Source organism: Hemiscyllium ocellatum, chromosome 25, assembly GCF_020745735.1.
Source record: "Hemiscyllium ocellatum isolate sHemOce1 chromosome 25, sHemOce1.pat.X.cur, whole genome shotgun sequence".
NCBI lineage: Eukaryota > Metazoa > Chordata > Chondrichthyes > Orectolobiformes > Hemiscylliidae > Hemiscyllium > Hemiscyllium ocellatum.
The window spans coordinates 52,783,914-52,810,583 of record NC_083425.1 but is presented as its reverse complement, the minus strand read 5'-3'; the positions used below and the strand labels follow the sequence as shown (position 1 = coordinate 52,810,583).

The 26,670-nt window shown below is 44.9% G+C and overlaps 1 protein-coding gene across 1 annotated transcript in view; it reads right to left on the bottom strand.

The window, feature by feature from the left end:
• Positions 1-26,196, bottom strand: part of LOC132827713 (E3 ubiquitin/ISG15 ligase TRIM25-like) — a 103,643-nt gene extending 77,447 nt beyond the window's left edge. The window contains exons 1-6 of the mRNA XM_060844398.1: positions 25,609-26,196; positions 22,951-23,046; positions 21,542-21,775; positions 15,146-15,320; positions 14,367-14,402; positions 14,141-14,182 (exon numbers count right to left, since the gene is read on the bottom strand). Coding sequence (XP_060700381.1) covers positions 14,141-14,182; positions 14,367-14,402; positions 15,146-15,320; positions 21,542-21,775; positions 22,951-23,046; positions 25,609-26,196 — 1,171 coding nt within the window. The remainder of the gene's footprint in view (positions 1-14,140; positions 14,183-14,366; positions 14,403-15,145; positions 15,321-21,541; positions 21,776-22,950; positions 23,047-25,608) is intronic.
• Positions 26,197-26,670: the final 474 nt, after the last annotated feature.

Sequence of the window (26,670 nt, the reverse complement as noted above, 5' to 3'; positions counted from 1 at the left end):
GTGTGCCTATGTGTGTGTCTATGTGTGTGTCTGCATATGTGTCTATGTGTGTGTCTATGTATGTGGGTGTGTGTGTGTGTGTGTGTGTGTCTGTGTGTGTCTATGTGTCTCTATGTGTGTGTCTATGTGTGTGTCTATGTGTGAGTCTGTGTGTGTGTGTCTGTGTGTGAGTCTGTGTGTGTCTATGTGTGGATCTGTATGTGAGTTTGTGTGTGTCTATGTGTGTGTCTATGTGTGGGTCTGTGGGTGTCTATATGTATGTCCATGTGTGTGTCTGCATGTGTGTCTGCATGTGTGTCAATATCTGAGTTTGCGTGTTTGTCTATGTGAGTTTGCTTGTGCGTCTATATATGTGTCTATGTATGTGTCTATGCGTGAATCTGCATGTGTGTCTTTGTGTGTGTCTATGTGTGAGTTTGCGTGAGTTTCTATGTGTGTGTCTGCGTGTGTATCTATGTGTGAGTCTGTGTGTGTGTCTATGTGTCTATGTGTTGGTCTGCATGTGTGTCTATGTCTGTGTCTCTGTGAGTGTCTGCGTGTGTGTCTATGTGTGTGTCTATGTGTGAGTTTGCGTGTGTGTCTGCATGTGAGTCTGTGTGTGTATCTGCATGTGTGTCTATGTGTGTGTTTGTGTGTGTCTCTATGTGTGAGTTTGCGTCTGTATCTATGTGTGAGTCTGTGTGTGTGTCTGCATGTGTGTCATGTGTATGTCTATGTGTGAGTTTGCGTGTGTGTCTACGTATGAGTTTGCGTGTGTCTATATGTGTGTCTATGTGTGTGTTTGCATGTGTGTCAATGTGAGGGCCTGTGTGTTTGTGACTGCGTGTGTTTCTATGTGTGAGTCTGTGTGTGTGTCTGTGTGTGTGTCTATGTGTGAGTCTGTGTGTGTGTCTATGTGTGTATCTATGTGTGAGTCTGTGTGTGTCTATGTGTAAGTCTGTGTGTGGCTATGTGTGAGTCTGCGTGTGTGTCTATGTTTGTGTCTCTGTGTGTGTCTGCGTGTGCGTCTATGTGTGTCTGTGTGGGTCTATGTATGAGTCTGTGTGCGTCTGCGTGTGTGTCTATGTGTGAGTTTGCGTGTGTGTCTATGTATGAGTCTGTGTGCGTCTGTGTGTGTGTGTGAGTCTGTGTACGTGTCTATGTGCATGTCAATGTGTGAGTTTGCGTGTGTGTCTATGTTTGAGTCTGCATGTGTGTCTATGTGTGTATCTATGTGTGAGTCTGTGTGTGTCTATGTGTAAGTCTGTGTGTGACTATGTGTGAGTCTGCGTGTGTGTCTATGTTTGTGTCTCTGTGTGTCTGTGTGGGTCTATGTATGAGTCTGTGTGCGTCTGCGTGTGTGTCTATGTGTGAGTTTGCGTGTGTGTATATGTATGAGTCTGTGTGCGTCTGTGTGTGTCCATGTGTGAGTCTGCGTACGTGTCTATGTGTGTGTCTATGTGTGAGTTTGTGTCTATGTCTATGTCTCAGTCTGCATGTGTGTCTATGTGTGTGTCTGCGTGTGTGTCTATGTGTGAGTCTGTGTGTGTATCTACGTGTGTGTCTATGTGTGAGGGTGTGTCTGTGTCTATGTGTGAGTCGGCGTGCGTGTCTATGTGTGTGTCTATGTGTGAGTTTGTGTGTGTGTCTATGTTTGAATCTGCGTGTGTCTATGTGTGTGTCTATGTGTGAGTCTGTGTGTATGTCTATGTGTCAGTCTGCGTGTGTGTCAATGTGTGTGTCTGCGTGTGTGTCTATGTGTGAGTCTGTGTGTGTATCTACGTGTGTGTCTATGTGTGAAGTGTCTGTGTGTCTATGTGTGAGTCTGTGTGTGTATCTATGTGTGACTCTGCGTGTGTGTCTGCTGGTGTGTCTATGTGTGAGTTTGTGTGTGTGTGTCAATCTGTGAGTTTGCGTGTTTGTTTATGTTTGAGACTGTGTGTGCGTCTATGTGTGAGTCTGCGTGTGTGTCTATGTGTGTGTCCATGTGTGAGTCTGCGTGTGTTTCTATGTGTGTGTCTATGTGTGAGATTGCGTGTGAGTGTATGTGTGAGTTTGCGTGTGTGCCTATGTGTCTGTCTACGTGTGAGTTTGCGTGTGTGTCTATGTGTGAGTCTGTGTGTCTGCATGCACGTCTATGTGTGAGTCTGTGTATGTGTCTATGTGTGAGTTTGCGTGTGTGTATGTGTGTGTCTATGTGTGAGCTTGCGTGTGTGTCTGTGTGAGTTTGTGAGTTTGCGTGTGTGTCTATATGTGAGTCTGTGTGTGTGTCTGCATGTGTGTCTATGTGTGAGTTTGCCTGTGTGTCTTTGTGTGAGTTTGCGGGTGTATCTATGGATGAGTCTGTGTGTGTGTCTATGTGTGAGTCTGTGTGTGTGTCTATGTGTGTGCCTATGTGTGTGTCTTTGTGTGAGTTTGCGTGTGTGTCTATGTGTGAGTTTGCGTGTGTGTCTGCGTGTGCGTCTATGTGTGAGTCTGTGTGTGTGCCTATGTGTGTGTCTATGTGTGTGTCTGCATATGTGTCTATGTGTGTGTCTATGTATGTGGGTGTGTGTGTGTGTGTGTGTGTGTGTGTCTGTGTGTGTCTATGTGTCTCTATGTGTGTGTCTATGTGTGTGTCTATGTGTGAGTCTGTGTGTGTGTGTCTGTGTGTGAGTCTGTGTGTGTCTATGTGTGGATCTGTATGTGAGTTTGTGTGTGTCTATGTGTGTGTCTATGTGTGGGTCTGTGGGTGTCTATATGTATGTCCATGTGTGTGTCTGCATGTGTGTCTGCATGTGTGTCAATATCTGAGTTTGCGTGTTTGTCTATGTGAGTTTGCTTGTGCGTCTATATATGTGTCTATGTATGTGTCTATGCGTGAATCTGCATGTGTGTCTTTGTGTGTGTCTATGTGTGAGTTTGCGTGAGTTTCTATGTGTGTGTCTGCGTGTGTATCTATGTGTGAGTCTGTGTGTGTGTCTATGTGTCTATGTGTTGGTCTGCATGTGTGTCTATGTCTGTGTCTCTGTGAGTGTCTGCGTGTGTGTCTATGTGTGTGTCTATGTGTGAGTTTGCGTGTGTGTCTGCATGTGAGTCTGTGTGTGTATCTGCATGTGTGTCTATGTGTGTGTTTGTGTGTGTCTCTATGTGTGAGTTTGCGTCTGTATCTATGTGTGAGTCTGTGTGTGTGTCTGCATGTGTGTCATGTGTATGTCTATGTGTGAGTTTGCGTGTGTGTCTACGTATGAGTTTGCGTGTGTCTATATGTGTGTCTATGTGTGTGTTTGCATGTGTGTCAATGTGAGGGCCTGTGTGTTTGTGACTGCGTGTGTTTCTATGTGTGAGTCTGTGTGTGTGTCTGTGTGTGTGTCTATGTGTGAGTCTGTGTGTGTGTCTATGTGTGTATCTATGTGTGAGTCTGTGTGTGTCTATGTGTAAGTCTGTGTGTGGCTATGTGTGAGTCTGCGTGTGTGTCTATGTTTGTGTCTCTGTGTGTGTCTGCGTGTGCGTCTATGTGTGTCTGTGTGGGTCTATGTATGAGTCTGTGTGCGTCTGCGTGTGTGTCTATGTGTGAGTTTGCGTGTGTGTCTATGTATGAGTCTGTGTGCGTCTGTGTGTGTGTGTGAGTCTGTGTACGTGTCTATGTGCATGTCAATGTGTGAGTTTGCGTGTGTGTCTATGTTTGAGTCTGCGTGTGTGTCTATGTGTGTATCTATGTGTGAGTCTGTGTGTGTCTATGTGTAAGTCTGTGTGTGACTATGTGTGAGTCTGCGTGTGTGTCTATGTTTGTGTCTCTGTGTGTCTGTGTGGGTCTATGTATGAGTCTGTGTGCGTCTGCGTGTGTGTCTATGTGTGAGTTTGCGTGTGTGTATATGTATGAGTCTGTGTGCGTCTGTGTGTGTCCATGTGTGAGTCTGCGTACGTGTCTATGTGTGTGTCTATGTGTGAGTTTGTGTCTATGTCTATGTCTCAGTCTGCATGTGTGTCTATGTGTGTGTCTGCGTGTGTGTCTATGTGTGAGTCTGTGTGTGTATCTACGTGTGTGTCTATGTGTGAGGGTGTGTCTGTGTCTATGTGTGAGTCGGCGTGCGTGTCTATGTGTGTGTCTATGTGTGAGTTTGTGTGTGTGTCTATGTTTGAATCTGCGTGTGTCTATGTGTGTGTCTATGTGTGAGTCTGTGTGTATGTCTATGTGTCAGTCTGCGTGTGTGTCAATGTGTGTGTCTGCGTGTGTGTCTATGTGTGAGTCTGTGTGTGTATCTACGTGTGTGTCTATGTGTGAAGTGTCTGTGTGTCTATGTGTGAGTCTGTGTGTGTATCTATGTGTGACTCTGCGTGTGTGTCTGCTGGTGTGTCTATGTGTGAGTTTGTGTGTGTGTGTCAATCTGTGAGTTTGCGTGTTTGTTTATGTTTGAGACTGTGTGTGCGTCTATGTGTGAGTCTGCGTGTGTGTCTATGTGTGTGTCCATGTGTGAGTCTGCGTGTGTTTCTATGTGTGTGTCTATGTGTGAGATTGCGTGTGAGTGTATGTGTGAGTTTGCGTGTGTGCCTATGTGTCTGTCTACGTGTGAGTTTGCGTGTGTGTCTATGTGTGAGTCTGTGTGTCTGCATGCACGTCTATGTGTGAGTCTGTGTATGTGTCTATGTGTGAGTTTGCGTGTGTGTCTCTCTGTGAGTTTGCGTGTTTGTTTATGTTTGAGTCTGTATGTGTGTCTATGTGTGAGTCTATGTGTGTCTATGTGTGTGTCGATGTATGTGTCTATGTGTGAGTCTGTGCAATTTTCTATGTGTGTGTCTGCGTGTGTGACTATGTGTGAGTCTTTGTGTGTATGTGTCAGTCTGCGTGTGTGTCTATGTGTGAGTCTGTGTGTGTGTGTGTCTACAAATGTGTATATGTGTGAGGGTGTGTGTGTCTATGTGTGAGTCTGCGTGTGTGTCTATGTGAGTGTCTGTGTGTGTCTCTGTGTGTCTGTGTGTGTCTCTGTGTGTGTCTATGTGTGAGTTTGCGTGTGTGTCTATGTGTGAGTCTGTGTGTGTCTGCGTATGTGTCTATGTGTGTGTCTATGTGTGAGTCTGCGTGTGTGTCTTGTGTGTGTCTATATGTGAATTTGCGTGTGTGTCTACGTATGAGTTTGCATGTGTGTTTATGTGTGCCTATGTGTGCGTTTGCGTGTGTGTCTATGTGAGGGCCTGTGTGTTTGTGTCTTGTGTGTGTCTATGTGTGAGTCTGTGTGTGTGTCTATGTGTATGTCTATGTGTGAGTCTGTGTGTGTGTCTGTGTGTCAGTCTGCGTGTGTGTCTATGTGTGTGCCTGTGTGTGTATTTACGTGTGTGTCTATGTGTGAGGGTATGTGTGTATCTATGTGTGAGTCTGCGGGTGTGTCTGCGGGTGTGTCAATCTGTGAGTTTGCGTGTTTGTTTATGTTTGAGTCTGTGTGTGCGTCTATGTGTGAGTCTGCGTGTGTGTCTATGTGTGAGATTGTGTGTGAGTCTATGTGTGAGTTTGCGTGTGTGTCTATGTGTGCGTTTGCGTGTGTGTCTATGTGTGTGTCTATGTGTGAGTCTGTGTGTGTGTCTATGTGTACGTTTCTGTGTGAGTCTGTGTGTGAGTCTGTGTGTGTGTCTATGTGTGAGTCTGTGTGTCTATATTGTCAAGGGAGGTTGAATGTCTTGTAAGGAGGAAGAAGGAGGCTTACATAAGGTTGAGGAAACAAGGTTCAGGCAGAGCAGTGGAGGGATACAGGATAGCCAAGAGGGAGCTGAAGAAAGGGATTAGGAGAGCTAAGAGAGGGCATGAAAAATCTTTAGCGGGTAGGATCAAGGATAACCCCAAGGCCTTTTATGCGTATGTGAGAAACATGAGAATGACGAGAACGAGGGTAGGTCCGATCAAGGACAGTAGTGGGAGACTGTGTATTGAGTTGGAAGAGATAGGAGAGGTCTTGAATGAGTACTTTTCTTCAGTATTTACAAATGAGAGGGACCGTATTGTTGAAGAGGAGAGTGTGAAACAGACTGGTAAGCTAGAAGAGATACTTGTTAGGAAGGAAGGTGTGTTGGACATTTTGATAAACTTGAGGATAGACAAGTCCCCCGGGCCTGACGGGATATATCCTAGGATTACGTGGGAAGCAAGAGAGGAAATTGCAGAGCCGAAGGCAATGATCTTTTCATCTCCACTGTCAACAGCGGTGGTACCAGGGGACTGGAGAGTGGCGAATGTTGTGCCCCTGTTCAAAAAAGGGAATAGGGATAACCCCGGGAATTACAGGCCAGTTAATCTTACTTAGGTGGTAGGCAAAGTAATGGAAAGGGTATTGAAGGATAGGATTTATGAGTATTTGGAAAGACACTGCTTGATTAGGGACAGCCAGCACGGATTTGTGAAGGGTAGGTCTTGCCTTACAAGTCTTACTGAATTCTTTGAGGAGGTGACCAAGCATGTGGATGAGAGTAGAGCAGTGGATGTAGTGTACATGGATTTTAGTAAGGCATTTGATAAGGTTCCCCATGGTAGGCTTGTGCGGAAAGTCAGGAGGCATGGGATAGTGGGAAATTTGGCCAGTTGAGAACTGGCTAACCGGTCAAAGTCAGACAGTGGTGGTAGATGGTAAATATTCAGCCTGGAGCCCAGTTACAAGTGGAGTTCCGCAGGGATCAGTTCTGGGTCCTCTGCTGTATGTGATTTTTATTAATGACTTGGAAGAGGGAGTCGAAGGGTGGGTCAGTAAATTTGCAGATGATACGAAGATTGGTGGAGTTGTGGATAGTGAGGAGGGCTGTTGTCAGCTGCAAAGGGACTTAGATATGATGCAGAGCTGGGCTGAGGAGTGGCAGATGGAATTCAACCCTGTCAAGTGTGAGGTTGTCCATTTTGGAAGGACAAATAAGAATGCGGAATACAGGGTTAACGGTAGGATTCTTAGTAAGGTGGAGGAGCAGAGGGATCTTGGGGTCCATGTTCATAGCTCTTTGGAAGTTGCCACTCAGATGGATAGAGCTTGTAAGAAGGCCTATGGTGTATTAGCGTTCATTAGCAGAGGGATTGAATTCAAGAGTCATGAGGTGATGTTGCAGCTGTACAGGACCTTGATTAGGCCACATTTGGAGTACTGTGTGCAGTTCTGGTCGCCTCACTTTAGGAAAGATGTGGAAGCTTTGGAGAGGGTGCAGAGGAGATTTACCAGGGTGTTGCCTGGAATGGAGAATAGGTCGTACGAGGATAGGTTGAGAGTGCTCGGCCTTTTCTCATTGAAATAGCAAAGGATGAGGGGTGACTTGATAGAGGTTTATAAGATGATATGGGGAATAGATAGAGTAGACAGTCAGAGACTTTTTCCCCGGGTACAACAGAGTGTTACAAGAGGACATAAATTTAAGTTGAAGGGTGGAAGGTATTGGGGAATGTCAGGGGTAGGTTCTTTACCCAGAGAGTGGTGGGGGCATGGGATGCACTGCCTGTGGGAGTGGCAGAGTCTGAATCATTGGTGACCTTTAAGTGGCAATTGGATAGGTACATGGATAAGTGCTTAAGCTAGGACAAATTTTCAGCACAACATCGTGGACCGAAGGGCCTGTTCTGTGCTGTATTGTTCCATGTTCAATGTTCTATGTGTGTGTTTGTGTGTGTGTCTATGTGTGAATCTGCATGTGTGTCTATGTGTGTGTCTGCGGGTGTGTCTATGTGTGAGGTTGCGTGTGTGTCTAGGTGTGAGTCTGTGTGTGTGTCTATGTGTGAGTTTGCGTGTGTGTCTATGTATGAGTCTGCATGTGTGTCTATGTGTGTGTCTGCGTGTGTGTCTATGTGTGTGTTTGCGGGTGTGTCTATGTGTGTGTCTGTGTGTGTGTCTGTGTGTGAGTCTATGTGTGAGTCAATGTGTGTGTCTGCGTGTGTATCTATGTGTGTGTCTATGTGTGTGTCTATGTGTGTGTTTGCGAGTGTGTCTATGTGTGAGTTTGCGTGTGTGTCTATGTGTGAGTCTGTGTGTATGTTAATTTGTGTGTCTATGTGTGAGTCTGTGTGTGTGTGTCTGCGTGTGTGTCTATGTGTGAGTCTGTGTGTGTGTCTATGTGTGTGTCTATGTGTGAGTCTGTGTGTGTGTCTATGTGTGTGTCTATGTGTGAGTCTGAGTGTGTGTCTATGTGTGTGTCTATGTGTGAGTCTGCGTGTGCGTCTATGTGTTAGTCTATGCGTGTGTCTATGTGTATGTCTATGTGTGAGTATGCGTGTGTGTCAATGTGTGTGTCTATGTGTGAGTCTGCGTGTGTGTGTATGTGTGAGTCTGTGTGTGTCTATGTGTGAGCCTGCGTATGTGTCTATGTGTGGGTCTGTGTGTGTGTGTGTCTACGTGTGAGTCTGCGTGAGTGTCTATGTGTGTGTCTATGTGTGTGTCTATGCGTGAATCTGCGTGTGTGTCTATGTGTGAGTCTGTGTCTGTGTCTGTGTGTGTGTCTATGTGTATGTCTATGTGTGAATCTGTGTGTGTGTCTGTGTGTCAATCTGCGTGTGTGTCTATATGTGTGCCTGTGTGTGTATGTACGTGTGTGTCTATGTGTGAGGGTATGTGTGTATCTATGTGTGAGTCTGCGGGTGTGTCAATCTGTGAGTTTGCGTGTTTGTTTATGTTTGAGTCTGTGTGTGCGTCTAGGTGTGAGTCTGCGCGTGTGTCTATGTGTGAGATTGTGTGTGAGTCTATGTGTGAGTTTGTGTGTGTGTCTATGTGTGTGCCTGCGTGTGTGTCTATGTGTGTGGCTGTGTGTGTGTCTATGTGTGAGTCTGTGTGTGTGTCTGTGTGTGAGTCTATGTGTGAGTCAATGTGTGAGTTTGCGTGTGTGTCTATGTGTAAGTCTCTGTGTGTGTCTGCGTGTGTATCTATGTGTGTGTCTATGTGTGTGTCTATGTGTGTGTTTGCGAGTGTGTCTATGTGTGAGTTTGCGTGTGTGTCTATGTGTGAGTCTGTGTGTATGTTAATTTGTGTGTCTATGTGTGAGTCTGTGTGTGTGTGTCTGCGTGTGTGTCTATGTGTGAGTCTGTGTGTGTGTCTATGTGTGTGTCTATGTGTGAGTCTGCATGTGTGTCTACGTGTGTGTCTGAGTGTGTGTCTATGTGTGAGTTTGAGTTTGTGTCTATGAGTGTGTCTATGTGTGAGTCTGCGTGTGCGTCTATGTGTTAGTCTATGCGTGTGTCAATGTGTGTGTCTATGTGTGAGTCTGCGTGTGTGTCTATGTGTGAGTCTGTGTGTGTCTATGTGTGAGCCTGCGTATGTGTCTATGTGTGGGTCTGTGTGTGTGTGTCTACGTGTGAGTCTGCGTGAGTGTCTATGTGTGTGTATATGTGTGAGTCTGCATGTGCGTCTCTGTGTGTGTCTATGTGTGTGTCTATGCGTGAATCTGCGTGTGTGTCTATGTGTGAGTCTGTGTCTGTGTCTGTGTGTGTGTCTATGTGTATGTCTATGTGTGATTCTGTGTGTGTGTCTGTGTGTCAATCTGCGTGTGTGTCTATGTGTGTGCCTGTGTGTGTATTTACGTGTGTGTCTATGTGTGAGGGTATGTGTGTATCTATGTGTGAGTCTGCGGGTGTGTCTGCGGGTGTGTCAATCTGTGAGTTTGCGTGTTTGTTTATGTTTGAGTCTGTGTGTGCGTCTAGGTGTGAGTCTGCGTGTGTGTCTATGTGTGAGATTGTGTGTGAGTCTATGTGTGAGTTTGCGTGTGTGTCTATGTGTGAGATTGTGTGTGAGTCTATGTGTGAGTTTGCGTGTGTGTCTATGTGTGCGTTTGCGTGTGTGTCTATGTGTGTGTCTATGTGTGAGTCTGTGTGTGTGTCTATGTGTACGTTTCTGTGTGAGTCTGTGTGTGTGTCTATGTGTGTGTCTATGTGTGAGTCTGTGTGTCTATATTGTCAAGGGAGGTTGAATGTCTTGTAAGGAGGAAGAAGGAGGCTTACATAAGGTTGAGGAAACAAGGTTCAGGCAGAGCAGTGGAGGGATACAGGATAGCCAAGAGGGAGCTGAAGAAAGGGATTAGGAGAGCTAAGAGAGGGCATGAAAAATCTTTAGCGGGTAGGATCAAGGATAACCCCAAGGCCTTTTATGCGTATGTGAGAAACATGAGAATGACGAGAACGAGGGTAGGTCCGATCAAGGACAGTAGTGGGAGACTGTGTATTGAGTTGGAAGAGATAGGAGAGGTCTTGAATGAGTACTTTTCTTCAGTATTTACAAATGAGAGGGACCGTATTGTTGAAGAGGAGAGTGTGAAACGGACTGGTAAGCTAGAGGAAATACTTGTTAGGAAGGAAGATGTGTTGGACATTTTGAACAACTTGAGGATAGACAAGTCCTCCGGGCCTGACGGGATATATCCTAGGATTACGTGGGAAGCAAGAGAGGAAATTGCAGAGCCGAAGGCAATGATCTTTTCATCTCCACTGTCAACGGCGGTGGTACCAGGGGACTGGAGAGTGGCGAATGTTGTGCCCCTGTTCAAAAAAGGGAATAGGGATAACCCCGGGAATTACAGGCCAGTTAATCTTACTTCGGTGGTAGGCAAAGTAATGGAAAGGGTATTGAAGGATAGGATTTATGAGTATTTGGAAAGACACTGCTTGATTAGGGACAGCCAGCACGGATTTGTGAAGGGTAGGTCTTGCCTTACAAGTCTTACTGAATTCTTTGAGGAGGTGACCAAGCATGTGGATGAGAGTAGAGCAGTGGATGTAGTGTACATGGATTTTAGTAAGGCATTTGATAAGGTTCCCCATGGTAGGCTTGTGCGGAAAGTCAGGAGGCATGGGATAGTGGGAAATTTGGCCAGTTGAGAACTGGCTAACCGGTCAAAGTCAGACAGTGGTGGTAGATGGTAAATATTCAGCCTGGAGCCCAGTTACAAGTGGAGTTCCGCAGGGATCAGTTCTGGGTCCTCTGCTGTATGTGATTTTTATTAATGACTTGGAAGAGGGAGTCGTAGGGTGGGTCAGTAAATTTGCAGATGATACGAAGATAGGTGGCGTTGTGGATAGTGAGGAGGGCTGTTGTCAGCTGCAAAAGGACTTAGATATGATGCAGAGCTGGGCTGAGGAGTGGCAGATGGAATTCAACCCTGTCAAGTGTGAGGTTGTCCAGTTTGGAAGGACAAATAAGAATGCGGAATACAGGGTTAACGGTAGGATTCTTAGTAAGGTGGAGGAGCAGAGGGATCTTGGGGTCCATGTTCATAGCTCTTTGGAAGTTGCCACTCAGATGGATAGAGCTTGTAAGAAGGCCTATGGTGTATTAGCGTTCATTAGCAGAGGGATTGAATTCAAGAGTCATGAGGTGATGTTGCAGCTGTACAGGACCTTGGTTAGGCCACATTTGGAGTACTGTGTGCAGTTCTGGTCGCCTCACTTTAGGAAAGATGTGGAAGCTTTGGAGAGGGTGCAGAGGAGATTTACCAGGGTGTTGCCTGGAATGGAGAATAGGTTGTACGAGGATAGGTTGAGAGTGCTCGGCCTTTTCTCATTGAAATAGCAAAGGATGAGGGGTGACTTGATAGAGGTTTATAAGATGATATGGGGAATAGATAGAGTAGACAGTCAGAGACTTTTTCCCCGGGTACAACAGAGTGTTACAAGAGGACATAAATTTAAGTTGAAGGGTGAAAGGTATTGGGGAATGTCAGGGGTAGGTTCTTTACCCAGAGAGTGGTGGGGGCATGGGATGCACTGCCTGTGGGAGTGGCAGAGTCTGAATCATTGGTGACCTTTAAGTGGCAATTGGATAGGTACATGGATAAGTGCTTAAGCTAGGACAAATTTTCAGCACAACATCGTGGGCCGAAGGGCCTGTTCTGTGCTGTATTGTTCCATGTTCAATGTTCTATGTGTGTGTCTGTGTGTGTGTCTATGTGTGAATCTGCATGTGTGTCTATGTGTGTGTCTGCGGGTGTGTCTATGTGTGAGGTTGCGTGTGTGTCTATGTGTGTGTCTGCGTGTGTGTCTATGTGTGAGTTTGCGTGTGTGTCTATGTGTGAGTTTGTGTTTGTGTCTATGTGTGTGCCTGCGTGTGTGTCTATGTGTGTGTCTGTGTGTGTGTCTATGTGTGAGTCTGTGTGTGTGTCTGTGTGTGAGTCTATGTGTGAGTCAATGTGTGAGTTTGCGTGTGTGTCTATGTGTAAGTCTCTGTGTGTGTCTGCGTGTGTATCTATGTGTGTGTCTATGTGTGTGTTTGCGAGTGTGTCTATGTGTGAGTTTGCGTGTGTGTCTATGTGTGAGTCTGTGTGTATGTTAATTTGTGTGTCTATGTGTGAGTCTGTGTGTGTGTGTCTGCGTGTGTGTCTATGTGTGAGTCTGTGTGTGTGTCTATGTGTGTGTCTATGTGTGAGTCTGCATGTGTGTCTACGTGTGTGTCTGAGTGTGTGTCTATGTGTGAGTTTGAGTTTGTGTCTATGTGTAAGTCTCTGTGTGTGTCTGCGTGTGTATCTATGTGTGTGTCTATGTGTGTGTCTATGTGTGAGTCTGCATGTGTGTCTACGTGTGTGTCTGAGTGTGTGTCTATGTGTGAGTTTGAGTTTGTGTCTATGTGTTAGTCTATGCGTGTGTCTATGTGTGTGTCTATGTGTGAGTATGCGTGTGTGTCAATGTGTGTGTCTATGTGTGAGTCTGCGTGTGTGTCTATGTGTGAGTCTGTGTGTGTCTATGTGTGAGCCTGCGTATGTGTCTATGTGTGGGTCTGTGTGTGTGTGTGTCTACGTGTGAGTCTGCGTGAGTGTCTATGTGTGTGTATATGTGTGAGTCTGCATGTGCGTCTCTGTGTGTGTCTATGCGTGAATCTGCGTGTGTGCCTATGTGTGAGTCTGTGTCTGTGTCTGTGTGTGTGTCTATGTGAGTCTACATGTGTGCCTATGTGTGTGTCTATGTGTGTGTCTATGTGTGAGTCTGCATGTGTGTCTATGTGTGAGTCTGCGTGTGTGTCTATGTATGAATCTGCGTGTGTGTCTATGTGTGAGTCTGTGTCTGTGTCTATGTGTGAGTCTGCGTGTGTGTCTATGTCTGTGTCTATGTGTTAGTCTGTGTGTGTGTCTATGTGTGTGTCTCTGTGCATGTCTATGTGTGAGTCTGCGTATGTATCCATGTGTGTGTCTATGTGTGAGTCTGTGTGCGTGTCTATGTATGAGTCTGCGTGTGTGTCTATGTGTGTGTCTATCTGTGTGTCTGTGTGTGTGTCTATGTGTGAGTCTGCGTGTGTGTCTATGTGTGTGTCTGTGTGTGTGTGTCTATGTGTGAGTCTGTGTGTGTGTCTATGTGTGTGTCTGTGTGTGTGTGTCTGTGTATGTGTCTATGTGTGTGTCTATGTGTGTGTCTGTGTGTGTGTCTAAGTGTGAGTCTGTGTGTGTGTGTCTATGTGTGTGTCTATGTGTGAGTCTGCGTGTGTGTCTATGTGTGTGTCTGTGTGTGTGTCTGTGTGTGTGTCTATGTGTGTGTCTATGTGTGTGTCTGTGTGTGTGTCTGTGTGTGTGTGTCTATGTGTGTGTCTATGTGTGTGTCTGTGTGTGTCTATGTGTGTGTCTGCGTGTGTGTCTATGTGTGTGTCTATGTGTGTGTCTGTGTGTGTGTGTCTGTGTGTGTGTCTATGTGTGTGTCTGCGTGTGTGTGTATGTGTGTGCCTGTGTGTGTGTCTATGTGTGTGTCTGTGTGTGAGTTTGCGTGTGTGTCTATGTGTGTGTCTGTGTGTGAGTCTGCGTGTGTGTCTATGTGTGTGTCTATGTGTGTGTCTATGTGTGAGTCTGCGTGTGTGTCTATGTGTGTGTCTGTGTGTGAGTCTGCGTGTGTGTCTATGTGTGTCTATGTGTGTGTCTGTGTGTGAGTCTGCGTGTGTGTCTATGTGTGTGTCTATGTGTGTGTCTATGTGTGAGTCTGCGTGTGTGTCTATGTGTGAGTCTGCGTGTGTGTCTGTGTGTGTGTCTATGTGTGTGTCTGTGTGTGAGTCTGCGTGTGTGTCTATGTGTGTGTCTATGTGTGTGTCTATGTGTGAGTCTGCGTGTGTGTCTGTGTGTGTGTGACAAGAAGGCAAGATATTGAGGGAAATTCATGCTGGGGCTCCCTGGTCCTGATGAAATCAACAAATAGTAATCGCTCTTTAACACATTTCAGTAGAGTAGTGAAACAGCATTGGAGAAAACAGTGCTCTGTCTGAATACTTACAACATTGCAAATCATTCTTGATCATGGTTTTCTTTAGTTTAACTGTACAAAACAAATGGTGAACAAAATGAATGAAGATGTGAACTACATTTTCACAATTCTTTCAATAAGTCACATTGTTTGGTTTGTTCTATTTAGCACCTTAATAGCGACAGATAAAGGGAGCGATATATCCACAAACGGAGTGCTCCAATAGTTGAGTTGACTCCCAGATGGAAATACTCACCCGGCCTGATATGCTTGGTCCTGGAACAGGTTCTTCCTGGAGCCAGAGAGAAAGTTAGCATCAGTTCAGTGATCTAGCACAATGCCCCTACTGTATGGCTATCTTCAAAACTAACTTCAAGTCAGTCAGGCCCTCAGAAACCTGCTGTGATTAGGGCTAGGGTCATGGTCACAAGGAGGACCGTGGGAGAACTGACCATATGCATGAGCATTCCAAGTGTATTTCAAAATCTACATAAATATACTTACCATTTTATTCCCACCTGAAAACCATTGTAGGAATCAGCCCAAAGTCCAGACAGTTTGGTCCTAATTCAGTGTTAGGCCCCTGCATTAATCAATGGTTGGATTTAAAGACCCATCTTAGATGGCTACCCCAAGTGCTAAAAACATGTGACCTACATCCACTGAGGATGCAAACTTAGTGGGCTGGGAGTTTGGGGTTCGATCGGGTTGCAGGTGTTCGACATGCTCCTGAACATAACAGATCCAGGCTCAGTGGTGTGATTGTGCTGTTACCAAATGACAGACTGCCGTTGATCCCAGAGATTAGATATGTGAAACATCGCATTGTGGACTTGTGACATTCTATATGGCAAAGAATCCACACAGTTCATCTTCCTAATGCTGGTGGTCAAGCCTAACTCAGCAGAGACACAGGGGAATCTGTGCATTTGCTGCTGGAACACTCATTGACAACACCCAGAGCATGTTGCTGGAAAAATAATACGTCAAAGCAAAAATGCATGACTGACTTTTGAGAAGTCTAAAATTACTAACCAATATTTTGCTTGTCTTGGATTTGCTTGCAAAATGAGATCACTTGCTGTTTAATCGATGTGCCAAGATCATTGACAGAGACTTTGACACAAGCCATTGTGGACTGGGCATCTGTTTGTTGTTTGAATTGTGGGATCTCCAAAGGCTGGGCTCCTGTTTGTACACAACGGGATTCCTATTGGGGAGTAAAGCACAATGAATTACTTAAAGTTCTGAAAATACACCCCACCATTGGCCGAAGTTTGATTTGTGAACTTTACACACTGGTCGCACTGTGTTTCTCTCTTTGTTTCTTTGCAGGAATTGAGCCATGCTAATTCATCCTGAATGCCCTCAGGACATTGAGTCATCCACCTCATGTGGACCTGGACTCACGGACAGAGCCTGATTAGGTAGGATTTGCAGCCAACACGACCCTAAACTTCATTAATGAACTGCACGACATACTCAGAGTGGAAGAGAATTAAAAATGTGACATTTCTCATTATAATTCTATTTTCTGGTGGTTTCTCTAATTGATTGAGTTGCAGACATTGTACTAAACAGAAATAACTAAGTGCTGTGTACTAATATCCAAGTTCCCTTCTGGACATTTCACTCTTAGAGAACATTTCAACACACATGGTTTATTTATCAGAAAATACTTGAGGAACCCAACCATTCAGATCAAACACACCAAATTTTCTTATTCCTGGATTGCCTTTGTGTTTAAATATACACGGTTCTGGCATTTGGATTTTGAAAATATTTGTCTATCACCTTGGACGTTGGGATCTGTGAGTTGGGTCATTTCCCAATGCCACATTCCTGACTTCTTGCTTGCCTAGTATTAGGTCTGTGAGTGTCAGGGGGCGACAGTGCACTCATCCCCAAAGCAAGGCCAAGGTGGCAATGGAGGACAGCAGGTTAGAAAGCCCATTTGTATTCACTAGGGCACAGACCCTGTTCATGGTCATTAAGCCCTCGAACTCTCACTAAACCACCCTCCTCCACCTCCATGATCACCTATGCCCCTCCAACTCAGTATCTACATGTGTAGAACCAATGAGTCACATAATATCACTGGCTGGTTTTTCTAATTCACGTGAGTTACAAAAAAAGAATAGCCATTAAATATTTCCCTTGAATAATATTTAATCTTAACGCAAGTCGACACAGACATTGAAAAATTACTTTGGAAATGTGAGGCATTGCATTTTGGTAAAACAAGCAGGGCAAGACTTATACCATTAATGATGGGGCCCTGGGTACTGCTGTAGAACAGAAAGACCCATAGGTTCAGGTCCATAATTCCGCAAAGTTTGTGTCACATGTCGATAGGGTGTTTAAGAAAGAATTTCGCATGCTCGCCTTCATCGTTCCGACCTTTGAGTATAGGAGCTGGGATGACATATTGAGGTTGTACAGGACATTGGTGAGGCCTCTCCTGGAGTGCTGTGTACAGTTCTGGTTGCCCAGTTATAGGAAGGATATTATTAAGCTGGAGAGGGTTCAGAAAAGATTTACCAGAATGTTACTGGCAATGGAGAGTTTGAGTTATAAGGAAAGTCTGGATAGGGTGGAACATTTTACACTGGAAGGTCAGAGGCTGAGAGGAGACCTTATAGAAGTTTTTAAAATCATGAGGGGGATGGATAAGGTGAATGGCAATGGTCTTTTCTCCAGGGTGGAGGATTACAAAACTAAGATGCATTTTTATAAGGAGAAAGATTTAAAAAGGACATGGGGGCAACCTTTTTACTCTGAAAATGGTTCGTGTGTGGAATGACCTTCCAGAGGATGTTCTGGATATAGGTACAGTTACAATGTTTAAAAGACATTTGGATAAGTACATGAATAGGAAGAGTTTGGAGGGAAATGGGCCAAATGCAAGCAGGGGTGGGGCAAGTTTAGTTGCAGATTATGGTTGGTGTGGAGTGGTTAGACTGAAGGATCTGTTTCTGTGCTGTAGGGCTGTATGAGTCTATGGCTGTAGGGCTGTATGAGTCTATGGCTGTATGACTGTTGTGCTGACAGTGAAATAATGCTGGCACTCCCCTTCGAAAGCCTTGTAACCAAACCCTGCCAGGTTGGGTCCATTTATCTCCCTTGGAGTCCGGCCTACCTTTCATAATGAGGTCATCTAGGCCCTGCACCACAGGAGCAGGCAGAACAAATGGGCAGATGTCACGAGGCAAGGAAATGTACAAAATTCCCGACAACCAGTGAACCAGGTCTAACTGGTGTCCTACAACATCAGTTGTGAACAAAATATCATAAATCACAAATATCCCTGTTCTCAAGAATGGAGGATGCCAGCACATTATTGCAATAATAAGACTGAAGTATACATATCCATCTTTAGGCAGATGGTCCGAGTGAGTGTTTCATTTCAGTCTCTTCTAGTGGTCCCTAGAAACACAGGTGCCTGTCCTCAGCAAATTCAGCTCAATCCATGTGATATCGAGAAATGGCTTGGGAACTGTAAAGATTACAACATTCCAGCATTAGTACTGAAGATTGGTGTTTCATAACCGGTTCCATCCTGAGCCAAACTGTCCCAGTTCATCCACAACACTAACATCTACCCAACCATGTGGAAAATTGCCCAGATATATCCTGTACACAATGAAACAGGACAAATACAACTCATCCCCTCCCCTCACCCCATTATTCTACTCTTGATCAATGGTAAAGTGATGCATTATCAGTGCTATCAGATGGCACTTTCTCAGCAATAATCTGCTCACTGACACAAAGTTTGGTTTCTGCCCAGGGCCATCGATCTCCTGATCTCATTACAGCATCGGTTTAAACATGGGCAGAGCAGCTAACCTCCAAGAGCAGCTAAGCTCCACAGGTGAAATGAGGATGGCTACCCTTGACATCAAGGCATCATTCAATAGAATGTAAGTAAGAGGAGTAAAGATTAGATTACTTACAGTGTGGAAACAGGCCCTTCGGCCCAACAAGTCCACACCGACCCGCCGAAGCGCAACCCACCCATACCCCTACATTTACCCCTTACCTAACACTATGGGCAATTTAGCATGGCCAATTCATCTGACCCGCACATCTATGGACTGTGGGAGGAAACCGGTGCACCCGGAGGAAACCCACGCAGACACGGGGAGAATGTGCAAACTCCACACAGTCAGTCGCCTGAGGCGGGAATTGAACCTAGGTCTCTGGCGCTGTGAGGCAGCAGTGCTAACCACTGTGCCACCGTGGTGTACACACCAGGGAGTACAACCGGGGTGTAGGGGCATCCTGGGCAAATCTCTCCTTTGGTTGAAAACATAACTAGCACAAGCAAAGATGTTTATGATTTTTGGAAATGATTGATCTCCGCTCCAGCCTGTTTCTGCAGGAGTTGCTCAGGGCAGTACCAAAGGCCTGACCATCTTCAGCTGCTTCATCAATGAAGCAGCATCAGCTTCGGCGACATCGGTGAGGTGGGCCCAAAGTGGACCCATGGAGAGTGAGGTGCCCCCAGCGGCATTGGAGGCAACTGCATTGGCGAGATCCAGTGAGGGCTCATCATGGCAAGAGCGTCGGCAGAGGCAAGATGGTGACAAAGAGTAGCAACTTTCATTCCAACGATGTTGGCACGGTGAAGGGGACCCATGCCTGGCCACCTGTCCCACGGCCCATGACGGAGTGCTAAATAAGACGGTAAAGTTGAACACTTTTTTCTTTATTTCTTCATTCTTCCGCCTTTTTATTCTACGTTTTGGTTTCTTTTCTTGTGTTATAAGTTGGCAGTGGAGAGTGGTGACACTGTACATCACTTCTCACTGTACTTTGTAACAAGGTACATGAGACAATAAATGAATCAAATCAGTGACCTTCCCTCTGCCATAGGGTCAGAAGTGGGGGATGTTTGCCCAAGATTGCATAATGTTTAGTACCCTTCATGACTCCTCAGATACTGAAACAGTCCTTGTTTAAATGCAATAGGATCTGGACAATATCTAGGCTTGGGCTGATACGTGTAAGCCACATTTATACTACACAAGAGCCAGGCAATGATCTTGTCCAAAAAGAGAGAGTGCAACTACCTGCCTTTGATATTCAATGGCATTACTATCCATGAATCCACTACCAACATCCTGGGGTCTTACTGTTGACCAGAAACTGATTTGGACCTGTTATATAAAACTGTGGGTGTGAGGCAGGATGAAGACTGGAAATTCTACAGTGAGTAACTCACCTTCCTTCTCCCCAAAGTGCTTTCACCATCTACAAGACACAAGTCAGGAGTGTATTGGAAAGGACTTTTCATACCTGGATGACTGTAGCTCCAACAACACTCACCCACCACTTCCTCTGGAAGTTCATTCCACACCCAAACTACTCTCCCTCCCACCTTGGCAATACTCTCTCCAATTTCTTCCGTCAGGCAGAAGATCCAGAAGCTTAAACATTCAGACCAACAGGTTCAAGAACAGCTTCCTCCCTGCTGTACATCTCGATAACTCAATGACTCTAAGTGTAACAAGTGTGAAATGGATTTAAAATTTCTTCAAAGGGACTTTTGTTGCCAGTGTTTGATTGAGAGGTTTATGAGAGGGTAGGAGGGGAGATTTTGAATGGCTGCTTTTTTTTAAATTAGTTGAGCATTTCAAATATTTCTCAGTGCTATTTCACAGCACATTGATTGTGTAGTTAGTACATACTTGGTGAGTGGGCATGAAGGAGTGCATGCTTCAGAATAAATACCAATCTTTTATTTTGGTTTGAAGATCCTTTAAGAAGTATAATTGTCTGAAAGTGATGCATGTGAAGTCACCTGGCTCCCAGGTGGAAATGATCATGTGACCAGGTTGCCTGGAAGATAAACAATAGAGAAAAAACGATCTGAATAAAATAATTACGTATTGCGAGGAAGTCCCATTATATGTTCGCTCAGTTTTGTTTTCAAGATTGAAAATGAGTAGACTGCAAAAGAGAAAACATGGCTCTTCAACAGAGTTCAGTTGATTTTTCTGATGCTGTGCTTTGAAGAATGTAATTTCTCAAAAGATTCCTGATAATGCGATTTTTACCTATTCAGTCAGAGATGTGGGCATCACTAATTAAGCCAGCATTTGGTGCGCATTTCTAATTAACACAATTTCTTGTAGCCAAGTGATGGGAGAATGCTTAGGGTCGAAATCTCCAGAGCTAAGGAATATTGGAGCTCTGATCTGAGGTGCTATATATAAGACCCAAGAGACATTTATATTGAATTGGGAATCTGAAATCAGAGGTATTTGGAGGAGAATTAAAAGGCCATCCTTGCACATAAACAAGAGGCACAAGAAATCTTGCCCCATGTGCAAACCTCACAACTCAAATCAAGTGCTTAATTTTTCAATTTTTGATAAGTATCTGATTTCAGTTATTTGGAAATACCTCAAATGGTGTGAAAGTAAAATGGGTGAAGAAAGACTAAAAGGAATTGAGTTCAATGTATGTTTATTATAGAATCACACCATCATACAGCACGGGAATAGTCCCTTCAGTCCAACTAGTCCATATCAACCATAATCCCAAACAAATTCTTCCCAACTGCCTGCACTTGGTCCATATCCCTCGAAATGTTTCCTATTCATGAACTTATCCAAATTTCTTTTAAACATTGTAACTGAATCCTCAGCCACCACTTCCTCTGGAAGTTCATTCCACACACAAATCACTCGCTCTCCCGCCTTGGCAATAATCTCTCCAGTTTCTTCCATTAGGGAGATGATATATAAGCTTAAACACTCATACCAACCAGTTTAAAGAACAGCTTTTTTGCTGCCATTGTTAGCCTGCTGAATGGACCTCTCAAATTTCACACTTAATGTTAATCTTGCTTTTGCACATCTCCTGTGCAGCTGTAACTTTGTATGCCTCACTCTGTCGAAACAGCCCATGATCCATATGGCCTTGTTTGCAATGATCTGCCTAGATTTAACGCAAAACTTTTCCCTGTGATTATGTGCATGTGATAACAATAAATCAAATCAAATTAAATCTTTTGTCTTAAGAAAGTGTGCATTTATTACTATTGCTTTTTTTTGTGTGATTTAAATTGTTTTCATTTAATCTGGAACATCAAGGCTTCGCTGTTTTCGTAAATGTTGGGTTTTTAGATTTTAAACCAAAATGTTGCTGGTCTCCATGGAGATGACAATATGGAAATGGAATCACAGATTCCCCATCCCCCACCTCTCATCTCTCTGATGACAATCTGGTCGTTATTAATAATGCTGTCCTGCCCCAGTTTACAGAGATCCCAAGTTAACAAACAATACAGTCAGAAGCTGAAACTAGCTCTTAACTGCAGCCTTCAGTACAAGAATATGAGTTACTGTGCACTTTTCCTTGCTGTTATAAATATGGAATTATTTTTAACATTTCTATTACAAGAGTGTAAATAGTTTTTACCTGCAGAAATATCAGGTTGTCATTGATCTTCAGCAGTTTTCTCAGTTGGTCTTCACCAGCAGTGAGCTCAGTACGCCTCTGCTGCAGCTGGGTCCTCACACTCTTGGCTTGGCCCAGTGTCACTTGCTCGTCGTTATTAATCTGCGCAATCGCTTCTTTGTGGGCTTCTTCGATGAGTTTGACCATGACTGTGAATTTCTGGATGATCTCACTTCTCACCTCCTGTGAGGAATTCTATTAACAGCAGAGGAAGTCAGTTATTGCTCTGCTTCAGGGCAGACTACGCAGACTGGGTTATTATAGAAGATTAAATGGTTAACTTATTGAGGTTGTGTTTTATTCATTCACAAGATGAGGGCACGACTGGCTAGGCCAGCATTTACTGCCCATCGATAATTTCCAAAAGGGCAGTTAAGAGTCAACCATACTGCTGTGGGTCTGGAGTCACATAAGTGAACTAGATGGGGTTTCCTGACAATCGACAAGGGGTACATGGTTATCATTAAACTCTTAATTCCCGATACATATTGAATTCAAATTCTACCATCAGCTGTGGCAGGATTCAAACCCAGATCTCCAGATCATTATCCGGGTCTCTGGATTAAAATTCTGGCTTATTCCTGATGAAGGGTTTATGCCTGAAACATTGACTCGCCTGTTGTTTGCTTTGTTATAGAGGTTGTTCCTCATTACAATCATCTCCTTTTTCAGCTTTTATCAGTCCATGGATATAGGATAGAATAGCTTTTACTTGTTATTTCCAGCATACACAACTGATACAGGAAAAACACCGACAGCGTTCCTCCAGGACTGAGGGTACACATGGACAGCACAAACTACACAATCATACACAGCATAAAGTGCTTAAGAACTGCAAAACACACAAATTACAGTGTAATAAAAGAATGACAATTACATGCATCGCAAAGCATCCCCTCCGTGTCAAAGAGTCTGTGAGTTAAATTCTACTTCTGGTTTTAACAGTGCTATGGCAATTCCTGCAAACTCAGAGCTCACAAAGAGAATACATCTCCACTGTCCAAAACGGGGGGAAAAAATCAGATCTGAAAATGTGTTGCTGGAAAAGCACAGCAGGTCAGGCAGCATCCAAGGAGCAGGAGAATCGACGTTATAGGCATGAGCCCTTCTTCAGGAATGATTCCTGAAGAAGGTCTCATGCCCGAAACGTCGATTCTCCTGCTCCTTGGATGCTGCCTGACCTGCTGCGCTTTTCCAGCAACACATTTTCAGCTCTGATCTCCAGCATCTGCAGTCCTCACTCTCTCCCCGGAAAAAATCAGATCCCAATCTGTTTGCAGACAGATGGTGAGAATCGAGGGGAGATGAGCTTTAAAGCTCTTGATCTGTCTGAGGTCATGACTGACACCCTCACAACACAAAGAGCTTACCTTGACTGAATCGACATTGACCTGCAGGTCACTGATCTCTGCCAATGTCTTTTGCAGCTGTTGTTTCAGAGTTGATGAGTTACGCAGAATCAGTTCCTATAAGAAAACCGCATGCAGTTAATGAAGAATTTATAACATCAGTGCATGACCCACAATCAGACATTTTGATCCGACTCTCACGCCTTGGCATAGGTCAGACTTCATGAACATAGAACATATAACATTACAGCTCAGTACTGGCCCTTCAGCCCTTGATGTTGCACCAACTTGTGAAACCAATCTGAAGCCTATCTACCCTGCACTATTCCATTTTAATCCATATGTCTATCCAATGACCATTTAAATGCTCTTAAAGTTGGCGAGTCTACAACTGTTGCAGGCAGACTGTTCCACACCCTTACTACTCTCTGAGTAAAGAACTACCTCTGACATCTGTCCTATATCTATCACCCCTCAATTTAAAGCAAAGTCCCCTCGTGCTATCCATCACCATTCGAGGAAAAAGGCTCTCACTGTCCACCCTATCTAACTCTCTGGTCATCTTATATGTCTCAATTAAGTCACCTCTCAAACTTCTTCTCTCTAATGAAAACAGCCTCAAGTCCCTCAGCTTTTCCTCATAAGACTTCCCTCCATCCCAGGCAACATCCAAGTAAATCTCCTCTGAACCCTTTCCAAAGCTTCCACATCCTTCCCATAATGCAGTGACCAGAACTGCACACAATACTCCAAGTGCAGCCGCACCAGAGTTTTGAACAATTGCACCATAATAGCAAGAGTTGAAAGACAGCAAAAACTTCTGTTAATTCTAAATTTCATTGAAAGAATGATCTCTAAGAGCTTCATACATGGCTTCAGTTTCTAATGGTCATATCCATCATCAAAATGACTTTGTTTAACCTTCTTGAATTCAACATAGGTTTGCCCAGGTGGCTTCCTGACATTCTAGATCTTCTGCTGGGATGTTTCAGGCATTATTTCATATTCAGCCAATTTACTTCCTTGTTACGTTATCATAGCCCTGAGAATTCTCCTCTGAACAGTGAAGCATATGTTTCTACACCTGTCAACTTACTCTATATGAACAATGTCCAGTTCTCTTTTGCCCAATCATCTGTTTCGCTATTTTCTCGAATGAAGAATACCTCCACATCCTTTCACTCAAATTTAGGGAGTGCCAATGCAAACTTAAAATTTTCCTGCTGGACTTGAAATGATAACTGAGATTCGCCCCAATTTAAAGACTTTGTTCATATTGTTCCACTTATCCATCTACTTGCCTTTTATCTGTGGGTTCGAATGTCTGGGTACATAGCCCCTCCTACGCTAGAGATGTGTCATATCAAGGAATAAGATAACTATACAGTACAGAAGAGGTTCTTTGTCCCGTCAAATCTGCACCAACAATTAACAACTCTCAACTTACATTATTCCCACTTTCCATTCAACCCTTAAACTCAAATGTCATGATACATCAAATAAGTGGAAATGAGGACTGCAGAGGCCGGAGATCAGAGTCGAGAGTGTGGTGCTGGAAAAGCACAGCAGCTCAGGCAGTGTCCGAGGAGCAGGAGAATCGATAAAAGTGGTTAGCACTGCTGCCTCACAGCACCAGAGACCTGGATTCGATTCCAGCCTCGGGCGACTGTCTGTGTGGAGTTTGCACATTCTCCCTGTGTCTGCGTGGGTTTCCTCCGGGTGCTCCAGTTTCCTCCCACAGTCCAAAAATGTGCAGGTTAGGTGAATTGGCCATGCTAAATTGCCCCATAGTGTCAGTCTGCGGGAAATGGGTCGGTGTGAACTTGTTGGGCCGAAAGGTCTGCTTTCACACTGTAGGGAATCTAATCTTATCCAGCCTCCCTTCATCGCTGACGTGCTCCATCCTGGTAAATCTCTCCACAACCCCCTCCAGTGCAATTATGTTCTTTCTGTTCTGTGGGATCAGACAGTACTCCAACTGGGACCCACCCAAAGTCCTATACGGCTCTAACATGATCCCTCTGCTCATATAATCTACGTCCTATATGCCTTCTTAACCAACCAATTGATATGTCTCATTGTGTTCAGTGATCTTTGGGCAAATACTCCCTCTGTTCCTCTAAGCTTTCTGGTGCCCTGCCATTCATTGAGCCCTCCTTCATCTTGTCACCTTTTCCAAAGGTGACCTCACACTTTTCAGGGTTACATTCCATCTGCCAGTAATCTGCCCATCCGATCAGTCCATTTTTATCCTGCTGTAGCCTAACACCTACCTGTCATTATCAGCCACTGGCCAATCTTCGTGTCATTGACAAACTTACTTGTCATTCCTCCTCCCACATCCTCATCTCCATCGTTCGTGAATATCACAAACAATAAGGGAGCCGGCACTGATCCCTGTGGTAGGTCACCGCACACCCGACTCCAGTCACACAACAGCCTTCTACCACCACTCTCGGTCTCCGCTCAGTTCACCAACCTCGGACTTATCTTGCCAAGTTACCTTGCTTTTCTTGTCTTTATCAGTTTTCCATATAGGACCTTGTCAAAAGCTTTGCTGAAATCATGTCCAAGAAAGCTAATTTTCAAAAAATACTCTAAACAATAGAGCTATAAACCATTCTGGATGCCATCTCTCACTATAAATTATTTCTTTCCCATCTCGAAAAGTCGCCTTACCTGTTGTTGAGCCACTTCCTCTGGTACGGTCACCACGTCATGGATTATGTGCTGCTCCGCAACACATAACCTGCAAATACTCTCCCCCTCGGTCCGACAGAACCAGTCCAAGGGCTCCCCATGAGCTGCACAGTCTCGTTGGGTGTGGAGATGCTTGATGGGGTCAACAAGGACATGGTCCTTCAGAGCTGCCTCCTGGTGATGAGGCTGCAAGTGGGGCCCGCAGTACGTGAGCAGGCAGTCCAAGCAACTTTTCCCGCCTTTCACCTTGGTCTTGGTGCAGATATCGCAGGTGACATCCCCCGGTCCAGCTGGATGAGAGCCAGAAGAGATCTCAGCACTGGCCTGGAGGTCTTCCAGGATCTCACATAAAGTGAGGTTCTTCTGCAGTCTGGGTATGGGAGTGAAGGTGCGAAGACATTGAGGGCAGTTAGCCTTTCCTGTGTCAGACCTCAGCTCCCAGTACCTGGCAATACATGGCAAGCAGAAACTGTGCCCACATGGTATAGTGGCTGGGTCACTGAACACATCCAGGCAGAGGGCACAGACAAATTTCTCCTGGGAGCTGGCTCTGGCTGAAGAAGACATGGAGGCGGGAAACAAGAGGCAAATAAAAGAAAGTGAAAGTGTTTCAGAGGTCAGTAAGAGATGGGCCGGACAAATACTGAAGTCTTCACAACTGCTCGAGGGGTGGGTGCACTCGACGGAGAAATGCAAACTGTTTTCTGATCTCTGTGAGAGGGTTCGTCCCTCCTGTTTGCAACAGCCCTGGGATTCACTTATTATTATCGCCAGAAATCAACATCGTTTTCTCATCGGCACAGATGGAATTCCCTCGTCGCACCGGTTAATGTAAGAGACACCAGATGCTAGCTCAATCCCACTGAAGATTCACGGATTTTCCTTGGCAGCTTCCGTGAAATGGCTTGGAGACTCCGAAATGCGGAAATCCAATGGGAAGGATCGGATGCGGGGTGGGGGGAGCGCATTGGATGATCTCATATTCCTGCTGCTGTTGTGCAGCTACACCCTGCTGACAGTGTCTGCTGAGGGAGGGAACAC